We start from the raw sequence: 27,897 nt of genomic DNA, 5'->3' as shown, positions 1-27,897 counted from the left end.
CACCACGTATGTGACTGGCATTACATTGGAAAGTTTCACATAAAAAAACAACTCTGCAGACTGAATTGTACTCAACAAATCATTATAGTGAAGATATGCCAGGTGTACCTACGAGTTCATAACTGTAGTGTCGAGGAATTAAATAACGGAACGTGTGAACATTAACCAGAGAGGAAGTAGACTCACACGAAGATAAGAAAAGTTGTGTACGTGAGGAAGATGGTTAAATATAGAGTTTATTATACTTGATCATTTATACATCACAAACTGTTATTTGTGGCTGATTACATGTACTGGAATAACAATAGGATACAATGATGCAATTGTACAATGCATTTCTGTTACAAATCAACTGAATCGAATGGGGCTGGGGGTTTCGTTTTGAGGCAATTCTCCTGTATCGGACAAATTCTATTCAATTGTCGGTCGTGTAAATCACTGGAAAGACACTTATGGTCCACTCACACAGAAACACATTCAAGGCCTAAACTTGGACTTGTTCAAGTGTCATTGGTAAATTAACGCTTCCTTTCCACATTCAATGTCCAAGTGCCCTCTGGTGGAAGAACAGAGATGAACAAACACATTTTGTATATCTACATAATGACAAATGCCTCACATGATGAGCAATATAGAATTTCTTCATGGCATTTGTTCGTGGGTATTTACACATTTCTGTCAAGTTTAGGAATGTCACCAACAAACTCTGATACTCCACTAATGTTCAATAGAGAATAGATTACTATCACAGGGGATTGTGCTGAAGAACACCTTTAAGAAAAATAAGGAGAGAAAAAAAAATCGAATCATCATTAAGAAATGAAAAAGGAAGCCGGATTATTTCTGTTCAAATGAATTCACACATTAAACAGAATAAAGGGCCAACTTTGACAGCAGGCTAAATGCTCTTCTTTTTGTGTGACAGTCAGTATGTCTAATATAGCAACACCATCCCAGAAAATGGGAAACATTAATGAAAATCGAAATGTCAGCTATATAAAGATATAAAGATACAATCAACTGCATTCAGCCCCTTGACTCTTTTAGAACCCAATGTAAAAATTGGTTTTTAAGTAAAGAAAAATGAAGCACTTTCTGTCCCCCCCCCCCCCCCCGATTCCACAGGGAAATCAAAATTGGTTTCTTGCACATATACAAACAATCTCAATTTCCTCTTATCTCAATATATAAACTGACTTTCCAACAGCTCTTATTGAAAGACAATATTCAAAAGGTCTTAGTGACTGGATGTGTACAGTCTTCCAGTCAATGAGACCATTAAAAGCCTCACAGTAGCAAAGGCAGCGATGAAAGCTAGTCTTATCACTCATTAAGTGTTTTGACTCAGGTACAGTGAGCAAGTCTTTTGACTGTTGATCAATTTATAGGAACTGAGCAGATATCACAAAGGCTCTCCAAGTCTAACAAAACACTGTTAAAGATGCCTGAAGACGATGTCCCCATTTACACCGATAATAGACTGCAATGCTACACATGCCAGTCCACAGCTATTGTTTTTGATTGATATACAGCATAACTATTACAACAATATTATGTAACTGATTTTACCACAGTTCAGAATCATTTTTTTCCGGACACATTTATCTTTATCATTTGAAAATACTCTAAGGTCATCGGATTGAACAAAAACAAAATCCACAAAGTGAGACATGAAGAAATTAAAGTTGATGCCTTGACATGGCAGTTAAACCTGAGTTCTGTTTTGGAGTGGTCTTTTTTCTGATGATAGTATTCTATTTCTATTCAGGCATTGATAAAGTCTACTATACGTTTGAGTATACCTCACCTTTTTTCTGTAATACATAAATTATTTCACAGTTTGCTGTCAATCCCCAGAGGTCCCCGCCCACCCCACCCCTACTTTATGTTGTCAACAAGCAAATTCCTCAAAGTTGCCTAGAGTCGGGTGACGAGGTAACATGTTCGGCGTGAATCCGAGACTGTCCGAGTGACTCCGGAGGGTGTCACAGGTGCTCTGCAAAACAAGGGCAGGGAAGGAGGGGAGACCAGTTCAACCATATTAAGGGAGGTGATGATGAGGGATGTGATGGTGATGATGAGGGATGTGACGGCGATGATGAGGGATGTGACGGTGACGATGAGGGTTGTGACGGTGATGATGATGATGATGATGAAGAGGCATGAACCACAGGTAAAACGAGAGGGACAGAGGGGAAAGAAAATATATATGGCCAAGACAGGATGAGAACATAATATAAGACATAAAAAGTAATTTGACATATTAAGACACAGAGCATTATCATCATTGAGGACAATGGATGACAGAGAAATATATGTGACGCCAGTGGGCAAATTATGAGAATAATGGTTACAATGGGTTTGTGCGTTCAAAGGGGGCAGCCACATCAGATACGTTTCGAAGAGAAAGTGTAAAGAAAATAGGGGAAAGATGAATGAGAGGAGGGAGAACAAGAACAAGAACAAGTATGTTAAAGTTTGAGTAATGGAAGTTGAAACATCCACATATATTATATGTGTGTGCACACTGGTTGCTCAGTTGATATTGCTGCTAGGTGGATTAAAAAAAGTGGGTAACACTTTATATTTAGGTACACAATCACCATTAACTAGTTGCTTATTAGCATGCATATTAGTAGCATATTGGCTGTTTATTAGTCATTATAAAGCACTTATTAATGCCTTATTCTGCATGACCATATTCTACAACTACTAGGCCCTTAACTAAGAGTCCCCTCAATACCCTCCTAATTACTGCTTATTGATAGTAAGTAAGGAAGTTTTTGTACATGAATTATGATCTTAAGTTAATATGCTTTGCTCAGTATGGGCCTTATAAGGTATCTAGTTTGATGGGCCTCCTGCCCGGTACAACATACACACAGGCCTGCTTGTTGTGTGTGTTGTTGTGTCGTGTGTAAGGTTGTACGTTTTTTATTTTAGTACTGTATTATTTTTCTTTCCGATTTCCCCCCCATTTTCTCCCCAATTGTACTTGGCCAATTTCCCCCTGCTGCCCCGGTCGCTGCTCCACCCTCTGCCGATCTGGGGAGAGCCGTAGACTAGCACCATGCTTCCTCCGACACTTCCTCAGCCACTTCTTTTCACCTGACAGCAGGGAGCTTCACTGGCAGGACGTAGCACGTGGGAGGATCACGCTAGTCCCACCAGTTCCCTATTCTGCCCCGAACAGGCTCATGTGTGTAAGGTCTGTGTGTGTTTTGGGCTTTCATTTTGAAGGTCTATGGGCATTTATTTGGAAGGCTCTGGGCTTTTATTTGGAAGGTTTTGGGCATTTATTTTGAAAGTTTGTGGAATTTATTTGGAAGGTTTGGGGATTTTATTTTGAAGGTTCTGGACTTTTATTTTGAAGGTTCTGGGCTTTTATTTAGAAGGTTTGGAGCTTTTATTTAGAAGGTTTGGGGCTTTTATTGTGAAGGGCCGTGTGTGCATGCGTGTGTGTGTGTGTGTGTGTGTGTGTGTGTGTGTGTGTGTGTGTGTGTGTTATTGTAGAATATGATCAGCAAGAACAAGGCATTCATAAGTGCTTTATAAAGACTAATAAACAGCCAACATGCTACTAATATGGATACTAACAAGCAACTAGTTAATGGTGAATATGTGTACCTTAATATAAAGTGTTACCAGAAAGGGGTACAACCACAGGTAGTCACATTGGTGTAATGGTTATTCCAGCAGACAAAGAACCATTTATATCTGGTGCAAACTCATTGCATGCAGACCTGTGATAACATCACAAAGTAATGCATCTAGCGATGTTATTTGGCACAGCCTCTCTAATGCAATGCCTCTAAATGGACCTCTGTGCTGCAGGAAAACAAAGAGATCTTATATGGTTCAGCTTTTTGTTCAACAATTCAATAAATGTATAATCTGTTGTCACAGGAGTACTGAGCTTTGCCCTATGGGAGAGAAAGCATCATTATTTGATGAAAAGATGGAAGCAGGTTTTTGTGTCGTGCGAAGAGTCAAATCTTGATGCACTTGGGAGAATACGACCAACTCAATTCTGTCGTTAAGCCAATAATCACAGAAACACACCACTCCGACCTATCCTGGGAGGGGCGCTAACTTGCTCGCTACATTTGGCTAAGAATTCCTTAAATCACCCCCACCTTTAGTTCACGAAATCGGCTTAGAGCATGTGTAAACCAATTGAGGAAATGATGTATGGGATGGTCTCCAGAATGTATGGAAAAGAGGGACAGCATGGGAGGGAGCATCTATTATCAATGGGGTTTGCTACCTGGGGGCATGATTAGGCGTGACACCAGGGCTGGTTGGGTTCTCTGGAAACTCCTGGAATAGACATGATGAAAAGAAAGATGGGTGAGGGTGACTGAGATGAAAAGAAAACACAATGCAATGCTATTACCCGTAGCTCACCCTGTAAGGGAATAATGGGTGACAGAGAGTCTACATAGGATTTGTAACATTTCAACAACTTATTAGTTGACGTTCAACAACTGTTTCGCTTTTGTCTGTAGATGTTTAACAGATTCTATTTGCTTCCCGATCCATACACCTGATTCTCATCACCTGGAGCTACTACTGTAAATGTTTCAGAGAATATATAGGTATGTTCATGAATTGTCACATATACTCTATAGACAAAAGTGAAACAGTTCAATTGTTGAATGTCAACTAATAAGCTGTTGAAATGTTATAAATATTCTGTAGACTCTCTGTAGATGGACTATCCAAATAAAGTGTTATCGAATAATGTATGTGCCACTAAGAGTTTGTTTTCCCCAAAAGCATAAAAAAGTACTTTGGGGTGTTGAATGTTGAATATTAGATTTGCATTTTATTATCATTATTATTAATGATAATTATTATTATTAAGCAGGGATTGTGAAAGCACAAGAGTCAGACAATGCTTATTTGTATTATCTGAAAATGGTGACAATCACTGAAGAGAATTCAAGTCAACTTCTGTAATGATAGAGACATGTTGTAAAAAGATATCTCTCTAACACGTGTTCATTACTGTGCATCACTTAATGGCTGGGTTGTTTGAGTGGAGATGTGAATGGACCAGTTGGAAAAGAGTTACTGGATATGAGAGTAAGAAGGGAGCATAGGAGATGGTTCACTGTAAGCAGGTGATCATATGACATGAATGGAGAATCATTCACACTGTATCACACTACATACGCTCTCTGCCCCTTGGAAAAGCATGGCACAAACCTTCACGCCACTCAATATATCAGCTTCATCTACTGTCAATATCTTTTACCTGTGCTCAATTTGTACCTGCTGATCCTCACAAAATCCAGAGTGACTGAAACGTTTCCTTCTGAAGGGCAAATCAATTGATGATATGTTGGCTTAGGTTTGCATACCTTCACTTCCACCAGGGGAAATAAACAGCCTTCTTTCAACCTTCTCTTCCACATCAGCTCATAAACAAAATTCTGAACCTGAAGCAACCATGCATGCAAATATACAATCCTCATGCAGAGACAAACCCATGGCTTTTTCAGTGACTTGAAAGAGATGCCACTTTGTATGTTCTTTTGTTGTTGGCAATGAAAAAGACTTGGGCTTGTTTGACACGTAACAAAAGGAATGGAGCTTTTGCAATTCCAAGATTGTCTTGAGAAGGCCAGATGCAAACTAGCTCATAGAGTATAGAGGTCAACAGTCACGTGACATCGTGACGTCATCCTCGGGTTCCGCTAGAGTATTTCCCCATTCATTTTTCTTAATCACGTTTCAAAAAATCATTATCTAAAGAGTTCTAACCCTGGAACCAAGCCAAGTGCCCTGGGAGAGAATCGTGACCATAAAACAGTTGAGTCAGAGTTGGGGGGGGGGGGAAACACATCGAAAAAAGGGGGGGAAAGTGCTGGATACAAGACTGTGTCCATATTATATCGTAAGAGTGAAGAAACTACTCATCCCATAATCCAGCATTTCCGGCCAATCAGATTAGCGGGTGATTGTGTGACAAAACATTTCAGCCAATGGGAGAGCACTCTGAGCGGCAGTGGGCAGGACAGGCGGTCTTAAACGGTGCCATTGCAGTTATTAGCTCAATGGCTAACGTTATCATATAATAGCCACATTTCCATGGACGTAACAAAACAACCGAGTAACAGATTTTAAAATGGGTGCCGGCGTTGAAGGCAGCGTGACCCCTAATGGTTAACGTAACATAATTTCACTCAGTGGCGGTTTTAGCCCTTTACTGAGTAGTAGCTGTAGTCTATGTTTGTACTGTAGTAGCCTAGCCAGAGATATTTTACTAATGATGAGTGCAGGCCCCAGCGTGCTCCACCAATCACAGACGACCATAGGGCGAGCTCCACCAATCAAAGACGTCAATATTACATTGTCCAATAATGTGGGTAGTGTAGTACTTCGCCATGAAATCAAATGAAAAATGTTTTAATATAAACAAGGATGATACCATTGTTTCACCACTGGCTTTTGGAAGACCCGTGGTGGGTCTACATTGGGTGAAGACCCGTGGTGAGTCTACATTGGGTGGTTACGACATTATGGCTAATAATCAAAACCTCATTGCAGAATATGAACGAGGAAATACTCTTCCGGAACCGAGGTGTCACGTGACTGTTGAGCTCTATAGTCAGGGACAAAACAAATGTCTGCACTTTTCGAGAATCTGCTTAAATGCTTTTGATGACCTAACAGCACCAGCCAGAAGGAAGCGAATGTGTCTTCACAGTCTTGGCCTTTGTTAGGGCTTCCACCCCGGCAGTGACACATGAAGAGGGATTGGAGGTTTTAGATTATTACTTGGACTGGAGAAAGGACCAGCGCCCCCCATGTGCTACCGATGGAATTGGCTCAAGACAGTGGCCACTACTATTTCCGCTTTCAACATACCGGTAACTTCTATTTGCAGTGAAAGGAAGCTTCATGGGCATCCAACTTAATTATTTGAGAAATTTGAATAGAATTATATTTTCAATGAAACCACTTTATTTTAAGCATCGGCAATATTCGCTGATTACTGATACTTTTAAGTAGGTGAATTTATGCTCCAGATAATTTCCAACACTGTGCTCTATCGAGCTGGCATAACAGCCTGTTAGGGATCGGAATTGCCGCTGGATATAGTGTATAAAACTGATGGATTAGAGTATATTATGTGCTTCGGGGCAAACATGAACTTCTTACATTCCTCTCATCTCCAAGTTAAAAATGTGTTATATTGCCCTGAAAGCTGTGGATGATCTCAATTCCTTTCTGCTTATGGTCTATTTTGGCGTCCATTTACTCTCCCAATTTCAATCCATCAAACAGGAAGTAGCTCTCACATAATAGTGTACTATCAAATAATTAAGGATTGGGCCAGGCTTTGCAAAACCCATTCATAGTTTCCACTAATCACACCGTAAGGCATAAAGTAGCAAAATAACTTTTCCTCTCCGGAGTGAACTGTGATTACACGATAAAGGGAGACTTTCTACTTACAATACCAAGAAAAAATGATCATGGATCAGTCATCTTTTATTTTGTGCGTATATTGAAATGTCCATGACCATGGGTATTCTATTGTGTGGGGTAATTAAATAAAGACAGATATATATAACCTTTATTTAATCAGGTAATGGCCATAGCCTCTGAACACAAGAGATGATCAAAGGTTAACAGAGAACAGATCGATTCAATTGTACTGGTCCATACACTGAGGTGTCAAGTGTAGTCAGACAGTAAAAACCCGTTGCTAATCTACAAGAAAAAGACAGGCTAGATGGGAAACGTGAATTTTGTAAACAAAGGGAATGCTTTGTGCCACTGGCATGTCTCTACTAATATAATAGCGCGGCGCACAATTGCACATGCTCAGATCGGCACATACGAGAGAGAGAGAGAGAGAGAGGGAGAGAAGAGAGAGAAAGCCAGAGGGAGACGTTAACAGGAAGGGAGAGAGCGATATACTAAAACACACACACACAAGCCCCACACATGTAACGTTGAGCACGGCATGCTAGTAATATATACGGTAAATGCTAGATGTAAATATATAGAGCGTTGACTGCCACTGAACATACTATGTAAATATAGAGATTCAATATTGAATTTGGCTTCATGTGAATTGAGTAATGCTTATTACCTCAGCCAAGGAGGGTATGCTTTGGGTGCAGTTTGTCTGTCTGTCTGTCTGTCTGTTTGAATGTCAGCAGGATTACGGAAAAACTACTGGGCCAATTTTCATGAAACTTGGTGGAAGGGTGTGGCATGGGCCAAGGAAGAACCCACTAAATTTTGGAGCGGATCCGATCCAACTCACAAAATGTGCATATCATAGCAGCCTGGAGTCATATCATAGCAGCCTGGAGTCATATCATAGCAGCCTGGAGTCATATCATAGCAGCCTGGAGTCATATCATAGCAGCCTGGAGTCATATGATAGCAGCCTGGAGTCATATCATAGCAGCCTGGAGTATTGGCCTTGGCGGAGGTCTGCGCTCTCGAATCTGAGTCCACACTTCTAGTTGTTATTTACTATCATTGATTATATTAACTAACAAGTGATGGGGGACAGAAACGTATGAAGGCATGTGTGGATGCATGTTGGATTCCTTCTGTCTAGTGCTGTACAGTAAAAGCATTTCAACTCAAACAGAGCAGACATTTGTTGTTGTTGTTGTTGTTCTTGAATTAATCTGATACATCACATTCACTTGAAATTACCAGATTGTCGCTCTGACAACGCCGTGGCCGCTTCTTGCGTAGGAAGTGACCCAAAACCTTATCCTTAAACACCTAAATGTAAAAACATCAGATTATTACTTACACATGTAATACACATTGGTCAATTATTAAAGGGTACGTTCACCCAAAAATGAAAATTCAGTCATTATCTATGTCACTTTTTTAGGGCCCTTGAAACAAACTTTTTAAAACATTTTTAGCTCTGACAGAGCACTTGATACAAGGAGTATCAGTTTGTAAGAGCTAAAAATTAGTTTCAGATGTACCGGTACTTGAAAGCCATAAATGGTTTGTTTACATTTGTATTGTTTGTCAACATTAGAGCAAAACAGACTTGAGTTATGAGTTATGGAGCAATAATAACAATTAAAAGAGCACATTGTCCATCTAGAAGTCCTACTCTTCAAGAATATCACTTTAACATGTAAAAAAGAAAAACAGTTTGCTTACGTTTGAAGGGCCTTAAAAAGTTAAAAGTTAAAAAAATTACATATTTTCAAGCCAACTTGGCTTCTCAGGGCTTCTGGAGACTTGGATTACGCCAGACGAGCATTTATTTTTAACGTTTGAAAGTTGGTCACTTCACCCGACCTTCCAGTGAGTAGATAATGACTGAATTTTCATTTTTGGGTGAACTTATCCTTTAAGGTCAGATCTCCAGTACAAAAGTATTGAAGTGCTGTCTGTGATACAATTCACTTGGCATATCCAAACAAATCAATTAATGACGTAACCTTTTACTGATTAACCTTTTGCTGCAAAGGGACAAGAATAAATACACTACATTTGTGCTTAGCAGATTACATTTTAATTAGTTGAGAGCCACTACTTTACCTCATACAGGTAGTCGAATATTTCCAGTATTGTTAAAACACTGGCTCCAATAAACAGCCCCATCTGACCTCCAATGTCACCTAGAAAAGGAGAGATGAACAGATGTGGGCAGGTACAGTAACAGAACAATGGTGCATGAAACATTCCTCACATTGTCACTTTCAGCTCAGCATTTTTTGGAGTAATCTTTGTAGAAAGCTGTCCGTCCGGGCCCAGCGTTTCCTCAACCAAGTGCCCTTGTAAGTGCATCAGATTATGAAAATGCATTCAGCATGTTTCACAGGTTCAAAGAGGTAACCTCAAAAAATATCATCGGCAGGCATGAGTGCACAATGTGATGTGTGCAGTAAATCCTGCTGAGAGTGTTGGTACTAAGGTCAACCCCATTTTTCTATCATAATCATCATCATCTATCTATCTAATGTATATACTGTAAAAGGGGCTTAGGGCAACCTCTGTTTGTTAGTTTAAATTTCTGTCCCACTGATGATGTCATAGGAGGCATTGTGACATCACTGATGATGTAATCAGTGATGTCATAAGACTGATGATGTCATCAGTGATGTCATAAGAGCAAATAATCTTATGACATCACTGATGATGTCATAGGCACTGATGTAAACTTAAGGGGCGCGCGCACACACACACACACACACACACACGCACACATGTAAACTTAAGAGCAATAACATTTTGTGAGAAACACACACACACAAACACACACATTCGTACACACCGCCAATAGAGCAGGTGAGGCCACTCAGCAGCCGAGCTGTGGGCAAGACATCATCAGTGATGTCATCAGTGACATCATTAGTGATGAAAACCATCTTATGACATGACTGATGATATCATAGACACTGATGATGTCATAGGCATTGTGACACTCGAGCAATTGTGATTTTTGGTTACACTCGGGCAATTGTGAACATCACTGATGTCATAGACATTGTGACATCATTGTGATGTCATCAGTGAGTGATGTCATCAGTGATGCAAAGTTGAGGCAATTGTGCGCACATGCCAATAGAGCAGGCGAGGCCACGCAGCAGCCAAGCTAGCGAGCCCGCATAGCGGGTGAGCCTAGGAATCGAGCACGCAGCGCGCGCAAGATGCCTAGTGAACCTTAAACTCACCAAGTACCCCTGCGATTTCATGCCTTCTTCTGCTCAATCTTCTCATAATTCAAAGCCTCAAAGAAGATGTCGTATGCGAGCTGCAGGGCCAGCTGAGCCTAGGAATCAAGCGCGCGTAGCGCGCGAGATGCCTAGTGAAACTGAAACTCACCAAGTAGCCCTGCAATTTCATATGCCTTCTTCTGCTCAATCTTCTCATAATTCAAAGCCTCAAAGAAGATGTCCAAGACCAATATATTTTCTCTGGGGAGAACACAGACAAGAGTGCACCCAACAGAATTTATCGCTCATGCCATGATACAATATGAAATGATACCACACTATCTCCTATGTAACTGTCTATCATTATTGTTACATTGAAGGTGAACGATGGAGACCAAGGTCCTGCTATGCTATGTCCATCTGTCAAAAGAAAACGAAAAAAGATTGTGAGCCATTGAGTCACTGACCGCTAGCGGATAATACTTACCCGATGTATTGCTCAGTTTTGTTGAATTTCTTAGCCAGATATTTAGCAGATGCCTTACTGGGGATCCTAACCATGGACAGCTCCTTGCCATAGCGCGTCATGTTGCAGGGGGTCTCACACACACAGTAATCGTTGTCTTTCTCTACCAAAAAGTCTGTGGATGATCAGAGTCATTCAAATGTTGTGGTCACTGAGAGCAAACAAACAAAACTGCATACAGAGGCTTCCAATGTTTGCAAATAAATAAATAAATAAATAAATAAATAAATAAATAAATAAATAAATAAATAAAAGCAAATATGTTTGCACACAACAGAAAACTACATTCGCTGCCATCGTTCACTTTCCATGAAAGCAAGCGGGGAAAAAGGTCTACGGGATTCATTTAATGAGGCATGGAAATATCACAAACCCTCCTGATGGAATTTTTAAACAATAATAATTTTTCATTATTATTTTTGCTCCGCACTGTCTGAGAGATTACACCAATTTCAAATTAAGCATTATGAGGATGAAACCTATTAGTCCCATGGCACTGACTGCCACCGAAACACTTTTGGTTGACTGTATAATTCAAAGCCGACTTTAAAGCAGTTCCTTAAAGTTACACTGTGAATAATGTGCGTGCTGATTATTGAGGACATTAATATTCTTTAGGGTGTCTAGCAGTAGCTCACCTAAGGCTGGGTCAGCACAGTCTTTGTACTGCTCGGGTGTGCAAACTGTTGAGGTCCCTGTTCCATGTAACACAGAGGAGAAGATCACGACAAATCAACAACGTCTGAACAAAAAGTCTTTGCTGTTTTACTTCATCTCATGTGACGACACTATGCATTGATTCCCAACCTTTTTTGTCTTATGTACTCCTTGAGCGGTCAATGGAATCCGCTTATAGTGATCACGGTTATAGTGATCAACCGCTTATATTGATCAAAAAGCTTTGTCCCGAATCATTCCTATACACATGCCGTTTAAATAATTTGCTTATAGTGACTGTAACTCACTGTATGGATTTTTAAAGTCAATAACATTCCTTTACTTTATATGTACTGTATTAATGTAATACATATACAAATGTCAATTAGATGGTAATCTGCATGAGAAATAAAGAAAAAGAAAAACATTGGTTATAATGATCATCTGCTTATAGTGATCATTTTGACCTGTCCCAAGGTGATCACTATAAGAGGAGTCCACTGTAGTTACAATTTCACTTAGCAGATGCTTTTATCCAAAGCGACGTACATCTGAGCTTTATACAACACAAGCAATGATCTAGTCAGAAGACAACAACGTGAGTAAGTGCCATGAGGCCAAGCTCGAGTCCGAATGGGATCTAGGTGCCACCAGGCAGTGCACAGAGTGCAATAGTAGGCCTACCCCCTCACTCATGTTCTTTGCTCTACAGAGAAAACACTGCGGCTGCGGTGGATCCACAAACGTACAAGTAAATCCATACTAAATATATTTGTCACTGAACATTTGTCAGTGTTTGGGCTTAGCCTCTTTTTTCCTTTTGTCGCCGGGCACCCCTAAACCTGAATCTGGAGTGACACTATGGACGTTTTGAGCCATCCATGTTTGCTGGCTAGTTGGACGGCGCCCAGTTTTGACATGCATGAACGTGACCTCTTCACAGAGTAGGGTCGACACCTGCCGGGTGGAACTAATCATGGCGCGCACATACCATTTTAGCAATGGGCTTATGAAATGACTTGGAATGTTTTTTTGTTTTTTAATCATTTCAATAAATTGTAATCCCCAATCTTTCCATGTACCCCCTGCAAGCTGCTCAAATACTCCTAGGGGTACACGACACGTACCCCTGGTTAGGAATCACTGCTATGGAATGCCTAAGTCACGCCCTCTTCTGGTTTCAGCATGGGGCCTAGGGAGTGAAATTCCCAATTCATTTTTCCCATCGACGTTTCATAAAATCCTTATAAAAAGAGTTTCAGTTGGACAAACCAAGCTATTCAGCTATATTCAGAATCACAAGGGAGACACCATAGAACATTTCATTTAAGCTGCGTTCACACTGACCTATTCAAGTTTTTCGCTGGCATCGGGTTTACATACAAAGTCAATGCAAACGAGCGATTGAGCGTATATTCGCCCAGGAGAAAAATCGCTGGGCATCCGAGCGACAGAGACAGAGCGATAGGGAGAAAATTCGCTCGTCGCCCGAGATGAAATATCCCAACTCGAGCGAAATTACGCTGGCATCAGTCTGCCGTGTGAGAGTGAGTCAAGGATCACACTGGCTTGGAACAAACCGCTGGTTTATTGTGTGGCAACAAACCGCATTGACAGCTGATTGACAGACTGACAGCTGACATGAAGTGAAGTCTGTACTACCGGTATAGAGCTCGCATTAGGAGCACCCTGATAGGCTTAGCTTGTAAACAACTACGGTGGCTCGTAGTGGAGAAATATCATGACATTGCGTAACGTTATAGCCCCCAGATGTCCGTCAATTATTGTGCCTGTTGACGAGCGATTTAAACAGAGCGACAGAGCGATTCCAAAGGGTTGAATCGAGCGACAGAGATAAAAATAAATATCTCGGTGTGAACACAGCTTTAGACAAAAAAAAGCTGATTTCCCGGCTGATATATATATATATTTTATAGGGACTAGAAATCTTGCGTGGTCCTTTCTAGCGCGCTCGCCCGCTCAACTGGCGGCGCTAATTTCTACGGTGCCTCATTGGTTTGCCCTTGAGGTCGCAGACGCATGCGCGTGCTCGCAGGTGCACGCCCGCAGTTGAGCGGGTGTGGGCCGTGGATCCTTGCCTTATTATAGTAGTGAGGTTTTATGAAACGTCAATGGGAAAATGAATGGCACTCCCTTAGGCCCCATGGGAAATCTCACGACGGCGGGACTGTGTGGTCAAGTCAGCCTGAATGTGTACCGGGCATGTGAACCATCCTGCAGTTGCAGTTCTCTATCAGGTAACGCGTCTCGCAGTCAATGCGGCAGGCTGTGATGCTGTATGTGTTGAAGAACTCAGAGTCTATGGGAGTAGACTTGCAATCTCCCCAAGGCGGAGGGAGGTACTGAAGCTGAAAAAGAAAACACATGTTTTCCCTGAGTATCAGCATCAGCACGTAGGGTTATCGTCAATAACACACAATTCAAGCGCAAGCCCAGCATAGTACAGCAGAAGTACATCGAAGAGGAAAAATCACAAGCAGACAAAACCCAACATAAATGTAAAGTGTACAACACAATCAAAACAAATACAAAAATGATCAAATGAAAATGTGTTTGGAGACACTATTGGCACAAAATGTCCAAACAGATTGACAATCCTGCTGGTAAACGTGGCTCATGTATAGCAGCAAGCACACATCATGCAGAACAGAAGATTACTGATGCAGATCTAGTCCTGAGGAGGAGCAGAGTACCATGGGAAATGGAGGCAGGCTTAATATAATCTGTCAAATAATAGTTTCAGACAGGACACCACAATCAATGGACACATTTTCAAAACTGGCCCTGAGAACGGAACTCGGAAGTTAGTTAGTTTTCAGATGAATTAATTCAATAACTATGTTGCCTTTAACAGACATTATAGGCTACAGAGCATAACATCCTATTTTAAGGTTAAAATACCAGTGATCTCATTTAGAAGCAATTCTGCAGAAGCTTACTGAAGCATTTTTGATGAGTTTGTTGATTCGCCGTTTTGATTTTCTACGTTTATTGTAAAACCACCCATGACTGCGTTGCACTATTCATTTAACAGAATGAAGTGAAGACATATGGTCTATAGTCTCATTAGACTGAGATAAACTCTTATTAAAGGTGAAGTGCAGGTCATTACTTTTATGCATATCTCAGGGAATTCCAAATGACTCCACTAATGAGGAATATTTAATGGCTGCATTTAAAAATGTACGTTCATACTTAGCATTCTTAGACCCATGGTGCTCTTCTTAAAACTGCACTTTCAAGCAATGTGCCCCAATGCATGTGCCGTCTTTTTAGAGTTCTCTTTAAGACTTTAAAGGAACGTCTATGTTGGTTCATTGGTCACATTGACTTCTAACCACCAACAAGACTTTCAGTCCCCTTTGAAAGCCTTGTTTGCAGCAATTTATTATGGTAATGACTGCTTACTATTCGTGACAAAAACAAACCAATTATTTATGAAGGCCACCATTACAAGGGCATTTGAGCATAATAGTTAATAACTGTTGAGGGAGCTACCCTGCAATCAGTGCCAAAGGCCTGTGCACAACAAACTTCACAAACTAATGTGCTGCTGCTATTGTCACATGGACCTTCACTGTAATTCCCAATCATCTCCACCAACTTGAGGCAGGCTAAGTCTTGACAATCTAATGAGCATTTAGCCAATATAAAGTGACAGAGATAGAGTGCAATTTAGTCAAGCAGTGGACTTCAAATGACAAACATGATTACCGGTAAGCCTTTATTGGACTCCATTGTCAGCCCAGAGCCTCTCATAACTAGAGTTATGTTGGAGATAAAACCACAGTCTAATAAATGCTTTACTTCAAACTGATGCCAGAGGCCTCGTGGATGGGTAATAAAACCTAATGAATCAATAGTCTACTCTCTAGTAGTCCCACCAGATGACATTAACCAGCGGTCCAGTAGATCGCCGTAACGGTACAGATACTGTACAGGCCCACGGCGCCTATACCAAATTTGGCGTTGACAATGTCAAAATCTAAAGAGCGGATGTCACATTACTGCTTTGGTGGTTACATGGTTATTACATCATACCCAGTCCACTTTCACCAATGTTGACAAAGCTTCTTATTTTGACTAGTACAGTACAGCCTCCCTGAACACATATACAGTCATAAAACAGCTAAGCAGACATGGCCAGATTGGCCACTGATGATATCTGAACATCTTCACAAAGTTGCGTGATGATTGGATAGTCGGTCATGACTTATGACAATTTTGCTGTGAGGCCACACCCCCTCACAAATGTAAAAATGTATATCTTCAGAGCAACAGTAAATATCAACAACCTTTTTTTTTTAATGAGGTAGGTCTATCGATGCTACCTACAAACCTACAGCAAGCAACCCTCTTGATGTTGCGTTGAATTCCTGATTTATCACCTCCTTGCTGTGAAAAGGGTCTACAGACTGTAATGTTATACAGTTGACTTGAGCCTAACCTCAGTGATTGAGTCAGTGGTTATAGCATAGATTATTTTAGTGTAGATGTTAGTTAGGTTAGTTAGTGATTTTAGACAGTACAGATCCACTACAACCTTGTTTGCTAGCTGTTGTGTGTGTTTCCCAGCTCCAGCACTGGCAGTCTGTGTGTAGCACTCCCTGCTAGTGATTGTGTTTACTTGGCTTCCCAAGAGCTAAGACACAGCTCTCCTGAGTCCTGGCATAACGTTACAGAAACCTAACAAAACGGAGATGGCTTGGAGAAAAGTGAGGGAGGAAGCCGGACTAACGTCAGCGTTACGTTACCTGGTCAATTCTGAAAATATATGTCCGTTCTTCCAGCGATGGTTGGACCTAACGCTAGCTACTAGGCCATAGTTCATAGTTGTAACCTAACGTTACAACCAGGGAGCTGGAATAAAACCGACACATATTTGCCGAACCTACCACTCAGTCCAACATCCTTGCTTCCCTCCAAGCCACGGGGCACGTCGAAGCCACTGTGAGCATATCCTCCGGTACATGTACCGAGCATAACTAACGTAACGTTATCCACTGAGGCAAACTGCTGAATGGCATCGCACATGCGCTAGCATCCATTCCATTCCACCCCCCCCCCTCTCTCCTCCCAGAAAGATGATTTTTTTTTTTAACACAGCCTCTGCCAGTTCTTTCAGACTTGGGGGGTTTAGTTCTTTTTTAGTGTTCCTCAGTAAAGTGTCCCAGACTGACTGAGTGACTGACTGACTGACTGACTGACTGACTGACTGACTGACTGACTGACTCACCCGAAAACGCTAGCCTAGGTAAACCCAGCCACCACGTGACCTGCTCTCTCAGTTCCCAGTCACTATCCTCCTTATGACCATGGCTCCACTAGCAGGCGCTGTGGTGGTGGTGGTGGTGGGGGAGCAATAAAAACTGCATGGCAGTGAAAGGGTAAAGCCAAACCACAGCTTTGATGAAGAGACAGACTTAGCCGAATGGGTCAGCTGGAATGAAACGCATTAGCTGCTCTTCCATGGCAAGTGGCAACTAGTAGAGAGTGCAGACAATGATGACTCGGAACATAGGAAGGGATATCGGTTGGGAAATGTAGTTCTTCAGGCACATGGAGGACGGAAGTGTGGAATTTGAAGGAGGTATGTGGTTAACAATACAGCATCTCTTGTGGCATGCAGCAAGGCCCAGACAGATTATACAGTACCCTCTGCGAACGTTTGGAAGCCGGGGGCGACCCCCGAAGCCCAGCTCATGGAGGAACGCAGGCTCTGACTGAGAGTGAAGCTGGACCTTTACTCCGGCCTCATAGGACGTTTCATCTAGGTGAACACAGCCCACATTGGTGTCAATGAAGAGTGGCCACGGCAAGGCGAGCGGTCCCTCTGTCACAGCGGTGAACGCCTCTGAGCAGACAGACAACCTGTCATCATTATGTCAAAACCCACAACAGCTGGGAATCCCGGGGGCACGAGGCAACAGTGGTTCACCGGCGGTGGGTCATCAATGTCATTAATTTCCCCTATTACCTCTAGTCAAGCTCGAGCGAGATGCTGATGAAGATCGAGTACCGTTCCAACCAACACACAGTTTAGAGTCCAGTTTGGTGGTGGTGAGGTGACGCCCCGGAGTCATAACTTCCCATTAAAAATGAAATTCTTATGAGCGTGGCGAGAAATGCAAAGTCTTAATATGATAAGTGTTTCATCTGACTGTCTATTGGTGTGTTATCAGTGGCATTACAACTGTAGGGGACTAACGTATTAATTTTGAGATGGCCTAAAATTAATGGTTGCAAGACTTAAGTGACAGTCTAATTAACTCGGCTCCTCTTTTAGGTGGTAAACATGTCTTTTAGCTGTCACTGATGTGGCTCCTCGTGTCTGGATTATGAACGGCAGGCAATGCATTTTGCTTCATGATAATGATGAATAATAGGCCGACTTCACTTCCTCGCAATTGGCTGAAGTAATGGTACACTTGGAACATTTGACTACATTCACAGTCGGCGATAGAGAGAACATTGCATATTTCAAAAGTGCTTCACAAAATTGCAAATGTCATCTTTGTGGTGTCCAGATGTCTGTCTGAAGAGGCCAGTGCGCTGCCTCCATCATCCCATGTTAGCCCGCTGAGAGTGCAGGATTGTTTTTCTCATGCTGAAGACCGTTCACTTTGCGGAGCAAACTCATTGAAATGTGCGGGGCTATGAGACAAAGGTAATGCATTTAATTAACAGTTGGAAAGCACATTCAATGATTGCGGATACGATTCAACTTCACAAGGGCTGAGTAGGTGGTAGAAATGATAATGATCCAGCAGCACTACACTACAGGGATGTCTGAGAGGTAATCATTTCATAAGACTTATTCCTTTGTCACACCAGCAGCTGTTTCCTTGGCTTTCTTAATGATGGTCTGTTTCCCCATTCTGTCATTGTTTCCCCTTGGATATCAAAGGCTATTGTAGGCCTGCTTTTTAGTTTGTATGTTATTCTAGTGTATATAGCATACAGGTTGAAGAATTTGTTCTTTGATCACGTTTTTTCAGACACTGACACGGGACAGCCTGTCTGGTTCCCTTTAAGCACCTAAGCGCTAAAAAGATGATTTCAAGTTGTCCCATAATCATAGTGCTTTAGCACATTATGAAAATATGTTTTCAAGAAGCCGGGGCTTTATTCCAAACGGCTGTGGATACAGCATCTAATCTAATGACACAATCTAGACGTGTTATTACGGGAACAGAAGGCTATTATGGTGACAGATAGGCCAGACTTGTGTGAATGCTTCAGCCCGACACAAAAGCCATCCATCTCAATGCACGATGGCCATTTCAATACTTCCCCACCACATCTCCTGATAAATCCATGGGAAGTATTCAGTTAGGTGTACCATATTTGTGCAAGTATCTTTAGCTTGTTATTTATAGTGAGACAAATTAAGCTTTAAAGCGATGTAATGTTCAACTACATGCTGCTACCAGTAGAGCATTTTAACAATACCTCAGTGAGGAAGTTAATTCGCAAAGCTTAATGGTCTCTTAATTATTTCCTACACAGTCTTAATTATGGGATTTTAAGATTCTCTTTTCGATTTTAATGACAAGGTTTACTCTATTTATCGCTCAAAATGAATGTTGTTTTTTTTACATCTCCAGTCATAAAACTGTCGACAAAGGCTGGGCTGTGTGAATTCTGTGAGTTTTCCCCCTGCCTATTGTTAGTATGCACCACTAGACAATTTTGACGGAATTCAAACTGACAGTATGCTAATTCTCCGGCGGCTAAAGGTAGTGACGGCTCAAAATGAGAAGGAAACACACTGAGCAGGTAGGTATTGTCTGCATGCTGTCTAGTCTTAGGCTGCTTTAGAAAATGCATAGCATTTTGTGGCCTTCCTCTATCGATATGCTCAGTCTACCATAAATCCACCGTCTCATTCAAGGTACCCAGAATCATTGGATGTTTCTGTTCAGACACCCTGATGGCACCTTTCATGCACAAAGCAGATCAACAGGACTGGTTCTGATCCAGTGTCTGAGACAAACCCAGTCGGCAGAATAAATTGTTGGCATTTTACGTGTCTACAAAACCACGGATAGTAAGATCTCAACGTCAATTTTAAAATAAACGGCGGTTAATTTGAAAACCCTCTCCGCCTTTCCAATGTTACATCTTTACAACTCTGGATATGTTTGGATATGTTTAGGCAACTTGGTTAAGGTTAGGATTACAGGTTTGGGTTTAGGCTTAAATATCCAAAACGTTCAACAGTTGAAATGTAAACTTTTAACACGCTGCGACACAAAGTGGCAAACGCGGCTCTCCGGTGTGAAAGGCAATATATCGATATACACATATCTAAAAATGTTGATAATAGGACATATTCTTGGTGCAGAAATGTTGACATTCTTCGTATCCGTGGATTGCAAAAACATACAAAGCCAAAGATGTATTCTGGCGACCAGGCTGCCGTGACAGCGACCAGGCTGCTGTGACAGGTGTAATGGCCGGGGGGGGGGGAGGGCTGAACACAGGATGAAGCAGAGCAAAACGTGGGCGTTGGAGGGAGGAGGCTGAACGTCAGGTACAGTACCAGTTGCTGCTGACATGACACAAACGTTTGAAAACCGGGGGCCACACCAAATCCCAGTTGGTCAATGAAGGGCGGCTCGTCCTGGCTGTGGATCTGTACCTTGATGCCTGCTTCATAGGAGGTCTCATCTGTGGATACAGCACTCCACACAATGTAACAACAGGCATGCTCGCCTACAGAAACCCGCTTTCTTCCTTCTCTTTTGTATTCTTATTTTTTCTGATTTCCCCCCAATTGTACTCGGCCAATTTTTCCCCTGCTGCCCCGGTCGCTGCTCCACCCACTGCCGATCTAGGGAGAGCCGTAGACTAGCGCCATGCATCCTCAGAGACGTGCGCAGTTGCCAGCCGCTTCTTTTCACCCGACAGCGGGGAGCTTCACCGGCAGGACGTAGCACGTGGGAGGAATCGCGCTATTCCCGCCAGTTCCCTTCCGCCCAGACAGGCGCCCTGACCGACCAGAGGAGGCGCTAGTGCAGCGACCAGTCCAGGACACACACCCTTAATCAGGCTTCCCACCTGCACACACTTCCAATTGTGCCTGTGTGGACACGCGACCAAGCTGGCGGTAAACATGGGGGCTCGAACCTGTGAAAACCTGCAACCCTTGTGTTGGTAGGCAGGGAATCTACCGAAGATCATTAATGTGATATTAAACATACTTTAGCATTTCTGTGTGTCTTTTTGTAATAAAAAAAACTGGTGTAGGCTACTTGTTGCAGAGACGCATTACAGCAAATGCTACAACCTGGGAAACCTTGAGGCTTTATCATTTTTATGAAAATGATACATGTTATAGTTGGCCAAGGACTAGAAGAGTGGTTTGAATTGGCAGGAACAGGATGGAGGAACTTCCACGAAAGGGTTACACGGGTTATAATATTAGACCCTAAATATGGGAAAGATGCTAAAATATGCACTGACCTGTCTCTCCCCAAACGGGCAGGTATTCGTCCTGCTGAATATCCAGCATGATCTCCAAGCCGTTCCCTGTGCCACCTTTCAATGTGGTCAACAAGGGGTTGCCATCTAATCCCGAGTTGAAGGTGTAGCATTTCCCGTAGCGAGTGTAAATCTGCAAAAGAGCACAGAGACAGTGTGTCAATGAAAAGTCAAGTACATTCGTTTCGATGCGGTAAATAATGGATCACTGCGTGATGGAGTATTGCTTCCCAGCTTGTCCTGGGAAGGTCATCAATGTAGAGGTTTTGAGAAATGCAGGACTGGTTTTAAACAAGGACCTGGCTCTGATTTGAGGGGTTAATGAGCATTCCTCAGCACAGCAGCAACTATCAATCTTCACCCAATTTCACTCAAGTAATTATTATTATTATTATTATTATTATTATTATTATTATTATGATTATTATTAATAATAATCATAATAATCATAATAATCATAATAATATATAGGACCATTCTAGATACTCAAAGTGCTTCACATATCAGGGGAGGGGGACACGACTCTTCCACCAACGATGTGTAGCACCCACCTGGGTGATGCACTGCAGCCAGTTTTTGCGCCAGAACGCTCACCAGCACACATCAGCTATGACGGTGGAGAGTTGAGGACTGAAAGAGCCAATTAAGTAACGAGGGATGATTAGGTGGCCATGATTGAAGGAAGGCCTGTGTGGGAATTTAGCCAGGGCACCGGGGTTACACCCCCACTCTTGGAAGAGTGCCAAATTTGGGATCTCTAATGACCACAGAGAGTCAGGACCTCGATTTAACGTCAAAGGATGGTGCTCACTCACAGGACAGAGCCCTGTCTCTGCCCTGGGGCACTGGGGAGATTATTCATGAGACCAGCGGGGAAGTGCACCCCCTCCTGGTCCCCCAACACCACTTCCAGCACCAATCTCCCATAAAAGGAGTATCCACAGCCAGACCTGCTTAGCTTCCCCAGGAAAGCCAGTAATGTAATTCAGGAGCCACTGGTGCTAATTAAGAGTGAGGGTATAATTTTGCCAACATTAAATACATCTGAGGTTGAAGCTCCCTGGACATGGAAACCAACTCTAAATGCGGTTTGTAAAAGACATTTTGGGTCTCGATTTAAATACGTCTTAAGAGAACAAACCTGTGCCAGTAAAGCTCAGTGGTACTTAACTTTTAATGTGTAAATAGCTACAGTCTTGATTCTCGCACCATATATCTAGCTGGTTTAACTAATCCAATTGGCTAGAGTAAGTTATTTATTTTCCGCTCATGCTTCAGTTCTCACGGGGTACAGATTGATGCTTCACACATCTTTCAATTTTCCGGATTTTTCTCTATAATTGGAATGTTTTCCATCCTCCTTGTCAAAAGAGTATAAATGAAGGTCCATCTGATTAGAAGCGTTGACATTTTAAGCCCCAGATCAGGCTACAAATTGGAGATAGAAAGCTTCTAATTGTAAAATGCAGCTTGAAGGGTTGGGTAAATTCAAGATAAGACTGTTAATTCAAGATAAGACTATCAGACTGTGGAATTGATTGGCTATGCAATACTCTGAGGAACTAGGATATCTATTTTCTTCAGCAATTCAACAATACATAAAAAGCTGCAGTGGCAAATATCATTAGACACAGCAGCTGCCATATTATTTGAACACAAATACAAAGCCTGCTACAACACACACACATACACACACACACACGGCACACGCACACATGCACGCACACACCCACGGGCATGCGCGCGCACACACACACACACGCGCACACACGTTCAGCACATTACACACAGTACATACATAAAGTAAGATCTGCTAAACAACTAGACTTTCTAAATGTGGTGAGTCACCACCGTTACAGGGAAACCATGTCATCACTGCTGTAAAATGCAGAAACTGATTTGCTACCTTGAGCCACACCTCAAGCTATTAAAGATCATCGCTGTCCAAAAAGCCTTACTTGGCAATTTTCAATAAATTTGTGGCTGCTGAGATGAGGTTTTTCGCCGGCTTGCATTATTATATAACTAGCTCAATAATCTGACTTTGTGGCTTCGCACATTTTTACAACTTTAGTAACACGGGGAAGGAAAGGAATTTCATCTCATGGTGAATTTCCAGTGTGTAGTGTTGTGAGGTTTGTGGCAACGTTGTGATGGCTGATGGAAAAACAGCCAATCTCCAGAGATCAGAGTCAGTGATCCACGTCTAGACTGGGACAGACTTACATGCAGCTCAGTCACACATGACCGCGCTGCACTTCCCTCCCCCTGCTGGTTATAATGAGGTCTGAAGTGAGGCACCATCTAACCGGTAACTGATCCTTCAAGTTTTACAGTATTGAAAATAAGACAGCTTTTGCAAACGACACCATGAGTCATTTTCTGTGACACAGAAATAATATACTCAATCTGTACAGGTAGTAGGTCTACTTGATTTATTAATATACTCACTCTGTACAGGTAGGCTTACTTGATTTATTAATATACTCACTCTGTACAGGTAGGCTTACTTGATTTATTTTGTCAGGGCAGCAAATGGCTACTTCTCAGTGCAAATGTTCCCCATTCAGCCTGAATATTTCACATGGAATTAAAAGATTCTGTTTTGTATTCAAGCAATCAATTTTATACATAGATGGATTACCGTCTTGCATGGTGGGGCTATGATTTATGTTGACTTATTCATGCAAACAATGTTATCCACTTTTTCCATGCACTATTCAACAGCTACTTAGTCAATGATGAATAGGCCGCATACACTAATGTATGATTTTGTTTCAAGGGGAAAGTAACCACATTTTTGGAGAGTGAAAATAAGAAATATAGCCTCCAGATGTTTAATTTATATATGTCCATACATACATACATACATACATAATATATATATATATAATATATATATATTTTTTTTTTTCTGATTTCCCCCCATTGTGCTGCCCCGGTCGCTGCTCCACCCTCTGCCGATCTGGGGAGAGCCGTAGACTAGCACCATGCTTCCTCCGACACATGCTCAGTTGCCAGCCGCTTCTTTTCACCTGACAGCGGGGAGCTTCACTGGCAGCGCGTAGCACGTGGGAGGATCACGCTATTCCCAACAGTTCCCTTCCGCCCCGAACAGGTGCCCCGACCGACCAGACGAGGCGCTAGTGCAGCAACCAGGACACATACTGTACCCCTAACCCGGCTTCCCACCCGCAGACACAGCCAATCGTGCCTGTATGGACGCCCGACCAAGCCGGAGGTAACACGGGGCGCGAACCTGCGACCCTCGTGTTGGTTGGCAGGGAATCTACTGCTACACTGCCCGGACACCCTATTTATATATTTTTGATGTTTGTTTTTCGTCGGCCGGCACCTCATTATACGGTGTGCGTTTCACCTACTTTGACTCTAATTAGGGATGATAAAACTTTAATTTGCACTGACGTACGATGTCTGAATTATGAATGCCCTATTTTTCTCTTCTCTGATGTTGTCAGAGGTTAGAGAGAGAGAGAGAAAGACAGCAACTGGCAACTTTGAATGAGGAAAACTTGACAGGGTGAATAGGGGTGAATGAGAAACCACTCAAAAGCTGTAGACAGTAGTAGTCATTGAAGTTGACGTGACACGGATTTTACACCACAAACTAGCAACTTATTTGTTTGCTTGAGAGACTTGTGCGAGACATGAAGATTAATAAGGGAGAACGTGTCATGTTGGAGAAGCACAAAAACAAGACGGGCTTGTTTGCAGCTTTGAAACATCAGCGTTCAGAGAGTGCCTGCTGGAGGGAGCATCGTCAAAATCCTTACATGAATTATTAGCATACCTTGTAAACAACATTCATATCAACACTTCACCAACCAAGCGCCATCTTCCTTTCAGTACACACGAGACCTGCAACGATTAGTCCATTAATCGATTAGCCGATCGGCAGACAATTAATCGCCAACTATTTTTTATAACCGATTAATCGTTTAGACGAATCTTTAAGAAAAACATACTCAAATTCTCTCGCTCCAGCTTCTCAAATGTGAATATTTTCTGGTTTCTTTACTCTTCTATGACAGTCAACTGATTCTCTTTGGGTTGTGGACTGTTGGTCAGGACAAAATAAGACATTTGTGGATGTCATCTTTGGGGGAAAAGTGATCAACATTTTTCACCATTTTGTGACATTTCATAGACCAAACGACTAATAGTTTAGTCGAGAAAATATTCTGATGAAGATCCTTTGATCGAAATGGCAATAAACTACTGATCTGGAGCATATTCAGTGTGCGGACATTACTTGATTTTTCAAGTTAGCCTAGAAAATAATCAACATGTTAATCGCTAATGAAAATAATGGTTAGTTGCAGGCAGCTCTAGTACATACTGTGCTGAAGTTTCTGTAGGTGCAGTTATCCCCGCGGAACCTGCACTCCAGCAGCATGTCCTCCAGCTGGTGACCCAAACGGCCCATCATCTCAGTGGTGTTGACATGGTAATCAGGGGGCAGGGCGTAGTTGTTGAAGTCCAGCAGATTTAGGAGACCCTGCGTGTGGCTGTCCTTCAGGATGGCCAGGCTCCTCTCCATCACCGTGTGATTAGGATACATCAGGTCCATCCAGTAGCCGCTGTGATACAGGTCGTCTTTGGTCAGGGTTGAGACGCGAAACACGTTCTTGTTGCAGAAAGTGACGGCCGGGAACGACATGTTATGAGCCCACACCATGTTGATCGTGGTGACGGCCGGGAAGGACATCAGGTACAGGACGCGGTTCCACGACCAGGTGACCAGCATACCGACACAAATGAAGAAGGCCAGGATCCAGAGGAGCCTCTGGGGTCTGGTCTTGTCCGGAGAGAAGACAAACCTCAAACCGTGGATCTTCGTCTTCCTCATGAACGCCACTGTGATCTCCTTCCATGACGGCTTGAGTGCGCTGGACTCGGTGCTCTGGAGCGTCGTCTCCTGGGCATCCTTCTGTTTCTGTGGCCCCAGGGTGATGGCTTCAGATGTGGGCGCAGTTACCATAATTGCTTTGGTCCAGACAGCTTCTCCTTACCAAACGCAGTCTCTGAGCAGTCAGCCCTGAACTTCTTTACACACAGTGGGTTCCCCTGAGAGCATGTTCTCAGGTTTTGTTCAGAGTCACGAAGTCCAGGAAACAGCGCCTCAAGTCCTAATGCACAGCTGCCTCACTGTTCAGGCTGGGAAAAGCTTTGCAGTGAAGATATAAACAAAGGAACTGAGCTCCTTGGGGAGGTAAAGCTAATTTACATAATGATTCCTTTATGAGGGGGAAAAAGCTGAATCACTCCATTAACAAAAAGCATCACGCGTAACCATCGACACTCCTTCATCAATAGAGAAATGGACGTGATAATTGCAGTTGTAAGCGGCGGCTCCGGTCCCTGAGGCAATCAGTTACTTTGAAGATCCGGAGAGAGGCTTACCCCTGTTGCTCAGATCTTCCACTCTTCCGTTCCTCCTCCCCAGTGCCAGACAATACTTGCAGATTTTGCTGGGTTCTGTGTTTGTGCCGTGGCTGCCCAGAACCCTCCCAACTCCTCCCTTTCTCACAGATTGAAGAGATGCTGCTTTTTAGTGTGTTGACTTGCAGGCTGCAGACAGGAATATAAAGCTATAAAGCCCACACACTCTCTCTCTCTACAGTCGAATGGAGAATGAGGTGGAGCCAGTGGATGAAATTGTTTTTCTGCCGGTGATGGAGTAGACCTCCAATGGTACAGATGAGAGGCGGGGAGATGGTTATTCCCTCATTCACCCAAATATCAATCAACATGAAACAATAGCCATAAAGGCTTACTGGCTCTGGGGAAAAAAAATGACAAAGCCTAGTTAATACTGTGCTGATAAACCTGCAGCTTGCACAGGGATCAATATAACTAGATAATTGAAAACTGTGTGGAGCCAGCTACCTGCGGTGAAATACAGCAAAGGAAATTTCCCTTCAAAAATGGCAATAAATATGTGTTATAGGCAGCACAGTGTGTAGCTCTTTTGTGGCAGTTTCAAATGTCATTTCATAAATGCAGCAATAAGGAGTCAGGGCTGAGATGTTGCTGCTGCATGCGGTAGACGTGGAACTAACCGACATCATGGAGAGCTGCTTTGCTCGATTTATATGATCAAAGGCTTTTACATGGGTATTAGGTCGGTAACTTCATCACAGCTGTGGTAACATATGGTTGCAAATAACAGATTTGTAAAAGTGAAAAATGGACAAAATATTACATTCCTGTCTGTGTGTGCTTGGAGGAGAGGGTTTGCTCGACTACATGACATGGTTTGGTCTAAAATAACATGATTCTACCTGACTCAATTACAAGAGAAATGGGTAAGATAACTCATAAGATGCCTATAGAGAAGTGCCCTTTTCTCTCCAATACACTGTGCAGATCCGTGTTTGACGAGCTCAGTTTTTACGCTACAGCGGAGCTTCTGGTATTAGCGGAAACTAGACATCCAGACGAATACATAGTTGCCAGCCATGTTCTGCTACCTAGCTCGGAAGTGGGCGTAACATAGCTCCCAATTCAGTGACGTTTTTG

The 27,897-nt window shown here is 42.5% G+C and overlaps 1 protein-coding gene across 1 annotated transcript; it reads right to left on the bottom strand.

The window, feature by feature from the left end:
• Positions 1-1,917: 1,917 nt before the first annotated feature.
• Positions 1,918-26,356, bottom strand: asic1c (acid-sensing (proton-gated) ion channel 1c; the record flags this gene model as incomplete). The annotated part of the gene is made up of 11 exons (XM_083653378.1): positions 1,918-1,996; positions 4,268-4,320; positions 8,692-8,763; positions 9,547-9,626; positions 10,834-10,925; positions 11,152-11,305; positions 11,829-11,885; positions 14,066-14,216; positions 20,414-20,541; positions 21,337-21,487; positions 25,715-26,356. 11 exons carry the CDS (start codon positions 26,354-26,356, stop codon positions 1,918-1,920), a joined length of 1,659 nt encoding a protein of 552 aa, XP_083509504.1.
• Between the last annotated feature and the right edge of the window lie 1,541 nt (positions 26,357-27,897).

Source organism: Poromitra crassiceps, assembly GCF_964638095.1.
Source record: "Poromitra crassiceps genome assembly, chromosome: 17".
In the NCBI taxonomy this organism is placed as follows: Eukaryota; Metazoa; Chordata; class Actinopteri; order Beryciformes; family Melamphaidae; genus Poromitra; species Poromitra crassiceps.
The sequence above is the reverse complement of the archived record's forward strand: the minus strand, read 5'-3'. Positions and strand labels throughout refer to the sequence as shown.